We start from the raw sequence: 15379 nt of genomic DNA on the forward strand, positions 1-15379 counted from the left end.
AGTACTTGTCTGGATGGATGGATCATGGATCGTTCGCCCCGCTCTATGAATCACTTGGTGCATTTATGATGTACATCTCCATTCAGTGTTGAAGAATCTGACAGCATAAAAAGCCTCCACAGGTCCCATAAAACCTAATCAATCCGCAGATAAAGACACGGACAGGGTAGTGTGTGGATCTGTTGCTGCCTGGAATATATGAAAACTGTGTTTTTCTTCCCAAGGTCAATTCCAATGCAAGAAAATCCGAGCATATTTGACATTCATGTCTCCACCCTCCATCCTCTGACATCCACACCTGGAGACACACTGGCACGCGCACTCTGGGGTGGGTAGACGTCACTGGTGTTTTTCCTTTCGCTTTTTTGGTGGGGGCTTCTTAAAGTGGATTGTAGCTGTCAGGAGCACTCAGGGAAGCTTCATTAGTCGTCAGAGGAAAGCAAGGCTGTGACTCATGCCTGCGTGAAGAGACCAATGGGCTGCCAGAGCCACAGATATAAATAACGAATAATAAAAAAAAAAAAACATTCTTGAGGGAGAAAGGGTCACTTGCGCGCCACTGGATGGGATTTTATTAGTGCGCTCTGTTGGTATTCCGCCGTCGCGTCCACTGGACTGTGTCTCGTCGCGCCTTTGGGTGGCAATTGTTACATTTACTTGTAGTTTCTCTCACCTCGACAACCTGTGCGTCCGTGAGCTGGTAAGATTCATCCTCCATTCATTCCAGCTGCGCCCTTGGTTCGTACCGACGGGCTTTACGTCTTTTAACAAGTAGACAGGTGCCGCTAAACGCTTGTCTTATCGAATTTCAGGTAGACTGTTTCAAGTCATAACGGGCGAGAAAGGACCTCTGTTGTTTGGAGGATTTGGGATTTCATAAGTGAATTGTTGATATTAAAAATGGATGACATGAGCTTGTTCAAAGCGCAACTTAACTGAAACGTCAATGACAGTCGATAAGCGATTGACGTTTCTTATTTATGTGGACATAAAGTACGCCGCTTGAAACTACTCGTGGATGCTATTCATCTTTATTCGTTCATTCTAACAATGCGCGACATTATTGTTCGATTTTTATTCAATAAAATACAATCTATAACAGGTATGATCGATGTTTTTTTTTACAATATGCTGCTGATTTCCTGAAAAGGGACACCTATACGAAAAACAAACACTGTTTTCTTTTGTTTTGATATATTAAAATTCTTTGAAAAATAAATGTTATACTTTATAAGGACAGTGTCCAGAACACAACCAAATATGAATGCATAATCCGGTATAAATAATATTTATGTGCATTACTCATACAAAAAAAACAACATAGAGGAGTTTAAGTAAAGTGACAAATCAATTCGCGTCACAGTATTTCCAAAGTATGCTGATGTGCGTCGACCTTGTGCGCCATTGGCTCCATATTGCGCGGCTTGATTCGTCGCCTTTTGGGAATTCATCGCTCCAGGCGGCTCACAGCGGAAACCATCATTTTCTTATCAAATCCTGGCCCTGCCACCTCAACTCAACTTCGAATTTATGTGTTCTACCATAATGCTTGACCGTTTTGTTTGCAGCTAAATTATTTCCCAACTGGAGATCAGATAACGCAGGACCGATGGCCACGTCTGAACCGAGTGTCACCGGCGGGGACCAGGACCCCAACTCGGCTAATTTAAGACCTCCGTCCGGAAGTAGGTCCCTCACACTTCTGTCTGTGTTAATAGCAGCAGTGATCCCGTATTGATCCCTCAGGGTGAATTGTCGTTAAGGCTGTTCCTCCCTGTTGCGCTCAGACGCTGCTCACACGGTGCCTTGCTCAGAGACACTTCTGCACTGAGATATATTGCCAGCAGAGGAGAATAAGCCCCCCCCCACACACACACACACACACACACACACCTCTGTCTGCCTCACCCCTCCACCCCCAACCCCTCTCTCCCATCCTTCCCAGCCTGATAAAAGCGAGTCTCGCCCGGGCCATTTGCTGTGTGGGCTCCATCGTTAATCATTCCGGTTAAAAACAGAGCCATCACAGCTGCCTGTCGCTGTCTGGCCGATCAGCAGTGCGAGCCGAGCAGTGGACCCGGCAGAAATAATGCACCATTAAAGCTCTGCTATTTTTTTTTAATGACCCAAGAGCATCTCTTTGAATTTTCCAATCGAAAATATATTCCTTACAAGTCCCACTTTTTTTTTTTACAAGGAGCCTTACCCACATTAAAGATTGGATTGTCTTTCTGATGATACATCGAACGGTATTTTTGAAATAACATTTTGCTTGTTCTTGGAAATTAGTTTTTCCATGGAAAAAGCCAAAACCTGTGCATTAACCCCAAGGGTTAATTAATCATTTTAAGCCTTTTCTCAGACAAAAAAAAATCGACCAGAGCGCATTAGAGCAGCCATTTGCACTGCAACGAAGGGACATAATTACAGGTTTCCGTCTACAGTCAAATATTGAACAGTATGATCCTTAAGGCCAGTGTATTCTTTTTTTTCTTTCGTTTTCTATGTAATAATATATTCCTGAATATTAAATGTGTGAACCTTGTGGGTGGGGTTGGGGGGGGGGGGGGGGGGGGGGGTCTTTTCTTGAAATTGTACTTATTTCATTGTGAACTACCCTTCCTAAGAAATTCTATTAAAACAATATTTGCTTTGTTCGTACACTGCTGCTACTGGATGTTGCCATTATCTCTCTGCCACGCTCCATCTCACGCTTGGTGGCTTGTGGTGTCTGCGCCTGCGTGCGTGCGCTACGTGGGTGTCTGTGTGTCTGCGCGCGCGCGCGCTCACGCTTTGGCCTCGTCGCCTCGGGCTGTTCCTTCGAATGAGATTGCATCTGTAAATTTAAATACATGTTTTTGTTTGTGAAAGTTTTCCATCAGGTGCACTTGCTTCTCACTCCGCAGCCGTGCGCTCTGCATTGTATCCTCTCTGGCGCGCGCCAGTGTGTGTGCGTGTGTGCATGTATCCACTATACTTATAAGTTTCTGACTAGATAGACCAGACCACAGACATTACCAGCTCGCTCCAGTCACATACTGTGTTTCACTCAATTAATTTCTGCCCTCCTCCGTGAGCTCATTTCACGGGTGTTAATTCCCGTCCGCCCCTTGGCTGGGTGTGTGTGTGCCGGTGTGGTTTTGCCGTGCGGGCCACTGTCTGTATTGATTGAACTCAAATCGGAAGTGTTATAAGTATCATCCCTTTGTGATCAGAGAGCTGAGTTAAGCCCAAGCCAACAAAAGCAAATAAGGACACTGACAGGTTTAAAAAAATACAAAATAAAATAAAATAATAATAATAATAATAAAATCAACACACAAAAAATAACCAGAGTTTTCCAAACCGCACACCTGGCCAAGAGCCGTCCGCACCACGCTTCCACTGTGCTCACTGTGCTCCATCATCCGCCTCCGTACATTTCCCGCGGCCTGCAGCTCAGAAACTCAAACGTTCATTCTGTTTTAGCCTACGAATACGCGTGGATGCACGGATGCACACGGAAACTGGGGATGAAGATTTGTGGTAAGTTTTTTGCTCGGGCTCACTCCAGTGTGGGGAATTCCATCATTAATTCGTCAACTTCGAAAGGCTATTTTGGAACAACCAGATATTTTCATATTTATGGTCCCGTATTGGCAATAATCTTAATAGTAATGGTTTGGATTATTCAGCAGCTGTGATGTTAATTCTTCCTACATGTTCTGTATTTTTGTTATTAGCTCTGCATTCGTTTTATTATAGCCGTTATGGTTATTTTTCCATTTCAAGGCCTGCTGAATCAGGCCATAATATAGGCTTTTACAGCAGAGCCATCCTCGACTGTCACTGTGCGTTTTCATCTTCCAAAGGTCAGTGGACATTAGCCTGTAGGTCTGGTGATGAGAGCCTCCCCGACCACCCCTGAACCCCCCGCGTCTTTTCCTATTTCACCGCCATGACAAAAATCCTCAGGACAAGCCTGAAAAAAAATATGCCAGTCTGAGGCTTGGATCTAACAGGATCTGTTAACATGTAAACAGATCCTGTATTTCTTGAGTCGACAAAACAATGACGTGATGGCGCACGTTACGTTACAGTGAATGTATTTATTTTATAATTTGAAGGTTTTCTTTTTCAGGAAGCAAAAAAAAAAAAAAAAAAAAAATGCAATAGATTACATGTTGTTTTTTCTCTCCCTTTGAGCTGTGCAATACGAATGTCATGCAGATACCGTCACCAATACACGTGTATAAGATCGACCCGTTTGTTGCAGATCCAATCAGATTGAAGGACTGAGAAAGTCTGGTGCCATTTTTTTAAAAATTGACCATAAGACTTTGATTGGTTAAATGACGTTTTAATGGACAAGGATGGAAATGGAGTGGAAATATTTCTAGAGCCACCCAGCCTCAACTATTGATTAATAATGTTCCAATTTGAGATTGACTGCGCAATATGTGATATGTTTCCACTGCAAGAAATTTGAGACATAATATTTTATATGTGACGTCCACGGGTTTTACGCACAATTAGACCTACATGTTATTCTGGTGATACGAAGGGCCTTTGCAAGACAAACGGATAAATCACAGAGTGTAAAACATACAGCCAGGCAAACTGCCTCGGGTCTCTGTGCATCCCTCATTAACCTCTCTTTATAGGGTGTGTATTTATTGGCTGTGTGGGTTAGGACTGTCCTGTTCGCTCAGGCGATCTACGCACGTGGACACGAGGGACCGGGAGCTTCCTGTCGGGGTGTGGTTGTGATGTCACAGGGTGAGAATGCCTGCATAAGTTCGGCTTCCACCAGGGGAGGACTTCAGATTCAATTGCGAGCTGATGAATATAAACATAATTTATTCCGAATTTCCTGCAACTTTTGAACATCACTTATTTCTCTTTCTTCCATCTCTCCTTTTGTTTTGTCAATAAACCCCGTCGTCTCCCGTTTAGTGAGTGGAATGGAGGTGTTTGGTGATAACTCCTTCTCCTCACCGTGTAACACCTTAGGGTTCCTGCAGAAGAACAACAGCCTGGACGAGAAAGGGAGGCTGACGGGCCAGAAGAACCTGCTCTCATGCGACAACAGTGACCGGGACGCGTGCTTCCGGCGCACCGAGACCGACTTCTCCAACCTTTTCGCCAGAGGTGAGAGCTCTCACCTGCATCCAGCACGCAATTTCCACAATAGATAAGCATGTTTTTTCGTTCTAGAAAATTGTTAAAGGGGCGCACTATACTGACTCATTAATCACATCCCTCTGACATCAGATGAGAAGGCCTCAGCCAGAAAAAGTAAAAGCTAAATTCACATTTTTCACGTCTCTGTGGTTAAGTTTGATATTGTGTGATTAAATTATTGACACCCAGTTATAATCAGACATTGACCAAAATTGCAGGCGTCATCATACTGATATTAGGGTATAAACGGGCTGTTGATTGACTGTTGTATCTCTTCTTTTTTTTTATCTCATTTTTATTTCTGGATAAGGTTGATTTAACTATTTTACTTCAAAAAAACATGTTGAATTTACTCTGAATAAAGATATGACTGTTGTAAGGCCAATGTGTTTTCGCTGTAGATATGATATAACCGAAACAACGCCTAATAAGGGAAATGAAACCAAACACGGGCTCGATATTTATTATGGATTTAAAATATCAGAAATACTATATAGGCTTGTAATCTTAACACAATGTGCCGATTTGCACTTCACGACCTACATATTCATCGTCTTATTTCCCTAGACTTACTTCCAGCAAAAAATGGAGAAGAGCCTACCATACAATTTCTGTTGGAAGTGGTTGAAATCCTCACGAACTACGTCAAGAAGACTTTCGAGCGCTCCACCAAAGTGCTGGACTTCCACCACCCCCACCAGCTGCTGGAGGGCATGGAGGGCTTCAATCTGGAGCTGTCTGACCAGCCAGAGTCCCTGGAGCAGATCCTGGTGGACTGCAGGGACACGCTCAAATATGGAGTGCGAACAGGTAGGCCTGGGCAGAGAGGAGTAAAATAACACGAGCAGGGGACTATTGAATAATTCATACATGGGGAGTGTGTTATTATAATGATGTTCGGGTGGCACACATCACACTCGTAGATATCGCCACTATAACTTACTCGCACATATATGGCGCGATAAGGATTTTCTGTTTCACTTCACCGTTCATAAATTAACCAGTCTGACCTCCACCAAATTTTAAAAGGACATCATGTTCAGCGTGCATACGTGAATGCATCTCAAATTATTAGAGAAGGGGGTGTTTGGCAGATAGTGTACAGCCTATTAGGATGACTGCCTTATTTATTGTCCTCCTGGTAATTCAGTTGACATCCTCCTTTTCTTCCCTCCCCGACGTATTAAAGCAAGTGTCGCCTGAGGGCATCCTAACACGGGCTGTTTCAAGCTGTTAAAAACGACAACCCTAAAACAGTCCCTCGGGTTTAATACATCACACAGTTGTCCACCGTGTCTAAAACTCAGTCCTCAGTTTTCTTTTCCTTTCGGAACATTTTTGTGGTTGACTTATTTTTTTAAAGGTACGGCCGAAGGAACTGTCCATGGTGCTGAAATGCATATCTGCGTTTCCATCCTCTTCCCTGTCTGCCTTTACTATAAAATTAATCCTATGGCTCAGCTTATTGTGTCAGCTTTGTAACCACATATCAAGATGATCGGTGCATACCACACTGCCTGGCTTCAGGCCTATTTAGGCTGAATGTGCGTGCAAGCACCTTAGAGTCTAAATGGCTGTCAAAGAGCTGTTCTGCCACACTGATCACAGCTATGTCAGATCCCCTAGATAATAAGGCTGACCAAAGGAAAAGACATTTAACTTTCTGAATACTGAATTTAAGAAATCTTTTTATCAGGATTAGGCTTTTTGTATTTTTGTACTTTTCTTTTAATAAAGTCATTACCACCAAATGCATGTTTAAATGTATCACAGTAGTTAAATAGTTGAACACCCTTCATGCACTTGAGGTAATGTATGGTTTGTATGCGCTTTTAATTGTTTAGGTCATCCACGCTTCTTCAACCAGCTATCTTCTGGCCTGGATATCATCGGTCTGGCTGGAGAATGGCTCACCTCCACTGCCAACACCAACATGTAAGATATACAGTAATGCCAAAGTGTCTTTCTTTGTTTTATGTGCTCATCCATGACACAGTTATCTATGCAGGGAAATACCCTAATTTATTATGACAGCACAACCAAGACTTCCTGTTTGTAGGCCAATGGAAACAGCCTCTGGGGGTCATCATACCCTGGCATGGCAGAGGTGCTCATAGAGTTCCCTTGAGCTCAATCCACCGCTTCTTTCAACAGCGAGCCTCTGAGGCCAGTTATATAAAGTGTTTGTTTTGTCCTGTTGAGACTGTGTATTGACAGATTGGCGCCTGCCGCTGTGCTGTACTGTATATCGGAGGCAGTCAAGCCCCAGGCATGGTTAGATTACATATTGATCTCAGGTCACAGTTACATGGTGGCCCAGTCTGATAAAGGCCATGAACCGCATCAACTTCACACCCTTTCAGCACACGTACATGCACACACAACCCCGGACCCATGCAGTAAATGTGATAACATCAAAGCAATGAGGAACATGATTGAAATAGTTATTTGAAGTATGAGGATACAAGCAGTGCACACACATCTGCGCAATAAAGCACACGCACGTTTCTAATGGGAATAATTTGTTAATGCATGGGGATACTTAATGTGCTCCGTTTACTTAAATGACAGATTGCAAATTCTCAACCTGAAGATAATATTTGTGTATTCACCGTAACAATCACAGCCATATATGACAATTATTTTGACAATAAATGTATTATAGCATATTATGAATAGAAGAAAAAGCCTAAATTGAGGGACTCCTCTCACTTTCCAAAAGGCTTGGTGCTTTATAAGAGGACATTTGTGTAAAACTGTCTGCTCAAGATCAACAACTAATCAATGTGCTGCGACATGGCATGAAGGCAAGCAGAAAATGATCTCATATTGAAAATTGAAATCATAAATGATATGAAATAACCCAAAAAAAAATCTATGATAAATTTGCTGCTTCAATACTTTTTCATCTTGACCATCTTTTTATGTTCAGATGGCTGAGCTCTGAATAGAATAAAATTCCAAAGTGAGAAGAGTGACACAGAATCGACCAATTGACTCCAGTGCAAAACCATCAACTCCATTGGAAAATATCAGGTCACCGTTCAGAAACACGGGGGTTTAAGGCTGCATGCTGACATGTTGCACACATGGCCACGGCTATTCACTCGAGCTCAGCAGTTGTGTCTTTTATCTTTTCTTCAGATTTATTGCTCAATTGAAATGAAATATGATTATCATAAAGTTCAAGCTAAAAAAAAGGAAAAAAGAAGAAGGGAAAAAAAAGACAGAAACACTTAATCTATCGCAAAACAAGAAAAGAAAAAATCCCTCTCTTAGGAAACCACTCCTTAGAAAAACTTGCATCTCTTGGTTGGAAGAATGCCTCCAGAGAAGGGGCCATTGACTTCCCACACTCGAACACACGCTTGCACACACTTTCTTAATGATACGCGCACACACCAGCGCTGGCTGTCCCAGATCCAGCAGCAAGGGTTTCCAGTCCATTGACTGCAGGCTCATTGTGAGCTGGTCTTAGCAGATAGGCCAGCTGGGCCCCACACTGACACACAATGTCCTCCGGCTGCACAGAAAACCCTGTTACATTGTAGAAACTGGCTGCTGCAGTTCCCTGTGGAGTGCTCATTCTGGCTCTATTGTCCCTGAGGATACAGACTGACTCAGTGGTCCTTTGAGGGGGTGCAGAGTGTGGTTGGGGGTCAGAGGGTTACTCACATAGAGACGTACACACACGTATTTAAAAAAAAAAAAAAAAAAAAGAGTCATTGAGTGCCCTTGATGATGATAATAAGGGCATTTAGGGGCCGTCCCTGGAGACAGGCAGGTGACTGAGGGGTAATTTTCACCCTGAAAAGACCAATGATTGGCTCTGATTGTGATAATGATCACCATTATTGTCATTATAGCATGAAATGACTCAGAGAGAAGGACAATTTTAAAAAGGTGTGTGGTGTTGTTCGTGTTTTGTGCTTTGGGTTAGATCAGTTTTAAGGGGTAAAAAAAGAGAATGGAGATTTCTAAGATGACAAATATATGGACTTATATTTATCATAATTTCTGTATACCAAAGGACTATATATTTTTGACAATAGTTACAGTGAAAGGCTAGAGGATGAGTCATTTTGTCGTCTTGGCGATTTCGTCTTTTGTTGTTGCAGATCAAAACCCAGGAGTCACAGTTTGTTCTGCCATAATGACAAGAAGCTAATGTTCTTATCAAATCTCACTCATTGCTGAGCCACCACAAGAAATAATTGCACATAAAAATGCCATCTTCTTCTTATTTTTGCTCATCTTCTAAATTCAAACCTGCTCTTTGTCATCTGTGGTCCTCACTCTATTTTCTAGTTGCATCATTTTGCCTTGTTTTTACATGTTTAGTTGGGTTGGGTTCTTTTTTTAACGGCTTCCTCTGTTCACTCTGCATCCATATCATCCCCTCCTCTTCCTTTGTTATCCTCTGTCACAGTTCCCTTCAGTGCACTGTCTCCCCGACAACCCCCTCTTCTCACAGCCTTTGCTTTCCCTCACTGGCCAAATTGCAAAATGGTTCTGTCCTTGTTCCCATAGTCTTTGTGAAGAGAACAGGGAGGTGGAGTTATTGTTGATGTATATGATGCTGGTGCAGCTGAAGACATAGAGGAGCGTTGTATAACTGACCTTGTTAGCAGCAGAGTAAACAGGGATCAGTCCTGAGGATCTGTGTGGGAGGTGGTGAGAGGGCTTGTCAGTTTGCAAAGAATACACACGCTCGTGTCCCACTGGAAGAGCTGGCTTTCTGTGGCGTATTTAACCTACTTTTGCTTCTCCAGGAGTTTTGTTTCTTTATCGGCCAGTGAGCCGCCAGACCCTCTCTTCTTTTTTTTCTTTTTTCTTTTATGGAGTTACAGTGAGGTCAGACACACATGATGCATTCAAAGCACAAGCCAAGGATTCTTCTGTTATTATGATTACTTTTATATTTGTTTCTTGTCTCTTTTCATTAAATGAATATACAGGCACAAGCCTGTCTTCTTTTTTCTGTGTTTTGTTGCTAACTGAGGCTGTTATCTCTATAAAACACACACACACACACAGACACACACACACACAGACACACACACACACACACACACACACACACACACACACACACACACACACACACACACACACACACACACACACACACACACACACACACACACACAGACACACACACACACACACACACACACACACACACACACACACACATACTTGTACACGTCTTCTCAGGCATCGGGAATCAGCCCCTCTCAGACTTGCTGCAGAGATTGGCAGGATTGACAGATAGCCATCAGAGCTTTGTGTGCTTTAATTAAACCACTGAGTGATTTTTAGAAGGCATTTGAATATGAATGTTTGCAGGACGACTCCTATCAGACACTTTTTTTAATTAGCCTAGTCAGCACAAGCTCCACTGTGTGCTCAGTGGATGGAATTGTAGTAAGGCTAATGAAAAATTCTTGTGTTGCATGTGCCTTTGTTTGGACTCTCTAATCTACATAAATGCAATTCTGTATAAGAACCTCTGTCTCTGTGCTTCAAATGTTGCCGTGATGGCAAACGATACACTTCTTCAGAGATAAATTGATGGTGTTGATTGGCAGGTTCACGTATGAGATCGCGCCAGTGTTTGTCTTGATGGAGCAGCTGACTCTGAAGAAGATGAGAGAGATGATTGGCTGGCCTGATGGGGAGGGAGATGGCCTCTTTTCACCAGGTGAGTGTATAGGAGTGCACGTTCACAATCCAAACAAAACGTGTGAACGCCTTTACAAAGAGAAATAAATAACTTTGCTGACAAAATATAAACACACAATCTTAATAAATGAAATGTTTGTTTCACTCCAGTAGTGTAGGTGGCAGTGGCAGCCTTCGCTTTTATCACTGTTGGTTGTCTTGATGCTCCTTGTTCTTCCTTAAATATGATCTGGATCATTTATAAAAATTTTTGACCTCACATATCCCAGTAGATACCATTGTTGTGCAAGTTATTGACATTCTGTTGGAGAAAATACATCATGACCGCCATACCAAAAGATTGTTGCTTGCGTAAAAACAAACTAATATTCATGTAAAAGTCCAAGTTAACATTAGATCTTAGATTTTTACTCCCATAAATATGAGCACTAAGGTGTTATTTGGATTTTTATGCGGTGTTCATGGCGCGGATGTGACTGTGTCGTTTGACAGGCGGTGCCATCTCCAACATGTACAGTGTGATGATTGCACGTTACAAGTATTTCCCTGAAGTCAAGACCAAAGGCATGTCCGCTGCTCCACGACTCGTCCTTTTCACGTCGGAGCATGTACGTGATCACAAACACATCCCTCATGCTTTTATGCAATGCATGTTGTGCGTCACAGCTTGTAGAACAATTGAATTAAAGAAACATTCTGTCGGTCTTTCTTTTACATCAGAACGACATTGAGAGTTCTTATTTCTGTTCTCCCTGTCTTTGTCACATTTACTCTTGTCTTCAAACAATTACACAGTTGACAGGTTGACACCAAACAAGATAAAGCTTAAGAAGCAATTAGCTCGAGACATTTTTTTTTTTAACCTCCTTGAAAGTAGATGTCATTTCACTGACTCATCAAATATTTGCCTGCACAGAGCCACTACTCCATAAAGAAGGCTGGAGCTGCTCTGGGCTTCGGAACTGAGAATGTGATCCTGCTGAGCACAGACGAGAGGTGTGTGGAGGATTTTCTGTTTGGAGAATTGTTTGATTATTATTGTAAATGTAAAACAGAAAAGTTGCGATTCATGCTGATGAGACTTTTATTCACATTTTTAGAGGACGAGTGATTCCAGCAGATCTCGAGGCCAAGATTATTGATGCCAAACAAAAGGTCGGCATCTTTTCTGTTTGTGCATTTTTCTAGTATTTGCTTTTTTCACGGTTCGTGTCACTGAAGGTTTTGTCTTCCTCTCCTGTGGGCTGATTCTGCAGGGTTATGTGCCGTTGTTTGTGAATGCCACCGGGGGTTCGACTGTGTACGGTGCATTTGACCCGATCAATGAGCTCGCTGACATATGCGAGAAGTACAACCTCTGGCTTCATGTTGACGTGAGTAGTTGACACTGGATCGGTTACTGGATTGCGTTTTTGCCTGCATATCTGTGTGCAACCATTCCATTGTGGCTTCTCAGGGTGCATGGGGCGGTGGACTGCTGATGTCAAGGAAGCATCGCCATAAGCTTAATGGGATTGAGAGGTAAGGAATGCGTTCCCGTTTATTGGCTTTTTTTTTTTTTTTTTTATGGTTAAATAACAATAATACATTGTCATGCATATTGAAACTTCACAGGGCCAACTCTGTCACATGGAACCCTCATAAGATGATGGGCGTCCCTCTGCAGTGTTCAGCTATTCTGGTCAGAGAGAAGGTACTGGAACACAAACAGTTTCCATGAGAACGTTACACTGACTTGCAATAATTTCATGTTACAACCTTATAACAAAGAATTGACCTCAAGGTTTCTCGATTGACAATACAAGGTTGCTTTTGATCCATAAGGCCAACTGTGTTCCTGTGATGTGATAATGAAGCCACTTTCAATACCATTACATTAGATCTAATCCCCTTTACACAACCATATTCATAAGCTTTTTGATAGATCATCTGCCAAAATCTGTTTACAATGTTAAGACTAAAAGCAATTTTGTACACAACACTGGCTTTAAAGTTACCTATGTGCATTTATATGATTACATCATATTTAGTACTCTCAAATGATAATTTGCATTATTATTTACAGGGGACACATACACAAATGTAGAAGTATGTTGCGTCCAGTTCTGCAGGAAATAACACAAAACAATCAAACCAGCTGTAAAACGAGAGATGCAAATATTGCTATTGGTCATATTGGGTTTGTACAATGTATAATGGGCTCTTTTTTCTTAGTTTTATTTTTTTTTTATTGTGTTGGGTGTTCTCTGTAAAAGTGCCCTAAAATGGCTTTGTTGTATTGAGCACTGTTTAAGTATAAGTTGTTTTTGTTGCTTGTAGGGAATCCTGGCCGGCTGTAACTCCATGTGCGCTGGGTACCTGTTCCAACCAGACAAGCAGTACGATGTTACCTATGACACTGGGGACAAGGCAATCCAGTGTGGCCGACACGTAGACATCTTTAAGTTTTGGCTCATGTGGAAAGCCAAAGTGAGAAATAGCATCGCTGTAACTCAAACATCTTCACTCCAATCATTTTTCTCCCTTCTAATTATCGCTTGACTGACTGTCGTCCTTGCAGGGCACCATTGGCTTTGAGCAGCACATCGACAAGTGCTTGGAACTGTCTCAGTATCTGTACAACAAGATCAAAAACAGGGAGGGATATCAGATGGTGTTCGATGGAGAGGTAAGCATCCTAAACCTTTTATTTTTTCCATCTTATTTTGATGAACCATAAAAAAGCAGGGATTTCTTATAAAAAGAAAAAAATGCAAAGAAAATTTAAAAAGTCAAGTACCGGTAACTGTATTTAATGTTTGGTAACTACATTTTGTTTCTGCAGCCCCAACACACCAATGTTTGCTTCTGGTACATTCCACCGAGCCTCAGAGGAATGCCTGATGGTGACGAGAGGCGAGAAAAACTTCACAGGGTACAACTGATGCATTCTTATCAATTTCAGATTTGTATTCACACAACCAACATTTTCACTGTTTATGACTGATTTCATGTTTGGTTTTTGTTTTTTTTTACTCCATCAGGTGGCACCAAAGATCAAGGCTATGATGATGGAGTCAGGGACCACCATGGTGGGCTACCAGCCTCAAGGTAATAAAGTGAACTTCTTCCGGATGGTCGTCTCCAATCTTGCGGCCACACAGTCTGACATCGACTTCCTCATCGACGAGATCGAGAGGCTGGGACACGACCTGTAGACCACTCAGTCGGGTTTCCCACCAGAGGGTGAAGCTCTGGTCATTTATCTGTTGGCTTTCACTGGCGAACACCGCTGCGGTGAAACATTCACAGTGCTGCAGACAGAAAAATAACACTAATGTTTTAGGTTCTTTCTCTCTGAAGCACTCTAAATCTTTCCACAGCTGGGGAGAATGAGCATCGGTAGAGACTCTGAGTTTCTCACTCGCTCGGATCCACATTGTTCCTTCTGTAGATGAAATATAAACACAGTATCTGAAGTTTCCAGGTACAGCTAACAATATGTGCTGTTAAATCCTATATGTGTGCGTGTGTGTGTGTGAGTGTGTGTGTGTGTGTGTGTGTATCTAGTTTCTAGTCCAATGTTGTCTTTTAATGTGTGTGAGCACCAGATTGTGTGAAATGCAGTAAAATATTAAAAGGGAAGAGGGGGCAGATAAAAATATTAAGAGTATCATTCTGCTCTACCAGACGTTCATAGTTGAATCAGTGGTGCTTTCAGATGTACATATATTTAATCTCAGTGCACCAACCTGTTTGTCCTGAACCAGTGTCGGAGCCCCAAAGCGTGTGTGTGGGTGTGCAGGTGTGCATGTAGCACACTGAGTGTATCCTGTCATGTATTTTAGGCTAGCACTGTGTTATAAATAAGCTAATGTGTACAGCATAGGTACAAAGCGTGTTCAACTGAGAGGATTTAGAGTCCTCCAGAAGCTACAGTCTGCAATATTTTCCCTTATAGAAGATTAAGATTTCAAAGTGTCCTCACATATTCCATGTATGTAACAACCTTTACCTTGTAAAACGCTGGCTCGTTGTCTGTTCCATGCAATCATGTGATATCTATATGCGTTTATGACATTGTTAAATTACTAATGTCATTATATATAAAGAAATATTTATTGCATTTCCACTGTTTGAAGATTCAGGTATTTTATTGTACACGTATGTATTTTTATGTGTATTACTTGGTAATACATTAGTAAATGTAATCACGGAAGTTGAGTAAATTTTATTTATAGTGATTTTGTCAGCCAAAGAAAGATAATCTGGAACAGAACAATCCATAGTCCTTCATGTATAACTTCTTCAAGATTATAGATGTTTGTATAATGTTACCTATTGACCTTTGACGGTGATGCAATTTCTATATTGTGTTTCTTTCTGTGATTGTGAGTCTTTTTGACTGAATGTTTCAAGATGACTGGTTGGCCTTCTGATGAGATGAAGAATGAAGTCTATATAATCCAATAACCACTATGCCGGGTTTTTATTTTAGTAAGAAGCACAAGGGTGTGAGAATGTACTCTCTTCTTGAGACTGGAAAGAAAAT

At 41.9% G+C, this 15379-nt stretch overlaps 1 protein-coding gene across 1 annotated transcript; it reads left to right on the forward strand.

Annotated features, from left to right (window-relative positions):
- Nucleotides 1–1609: 1609 nt before the first annotated feature.
- Nucleotides 1610–14045, forward strand: LOC308135201 (glutamate decarboxylase 1-like; the record flags this gene model as incomplete). The annotated part of the gene is made up of 16 exons (XM_080503077.1): nt 1610–1685; nt 3469–3525; nt 4993–5130; nt 5731–5973; nt 7008–7098; nt 10755–10867; nt 11341–11456; nt 11765–11844; nt 11949–12003; nt 12105–12221; nt 12305–12369; nt 12463–12541; nt 13168–13317; nt 13409–13516; nt 13673–13762; nt 13872–14045. 16 exons carry the CDS (start codon nt 1610–1612, stop codon nt 14043–14045), a joined length of 1752 nt encoding a protein of 583 aa, XP_080359203.1.
- Between the last annotated feature and the right edge of the window lie 1334 nt (nt 14046–15379).

This window comes from Blennius ocellaris (genome assembly GCF_963422515.1).
Source record: "Blennius ocellaris genome assembly, chromosome: 10".
NCBI lineage: Eukaryota > Metazoa > Chordata > Actinopteri > Blenniiformes > Blenniidae > Blennius > Blennius ocellaris.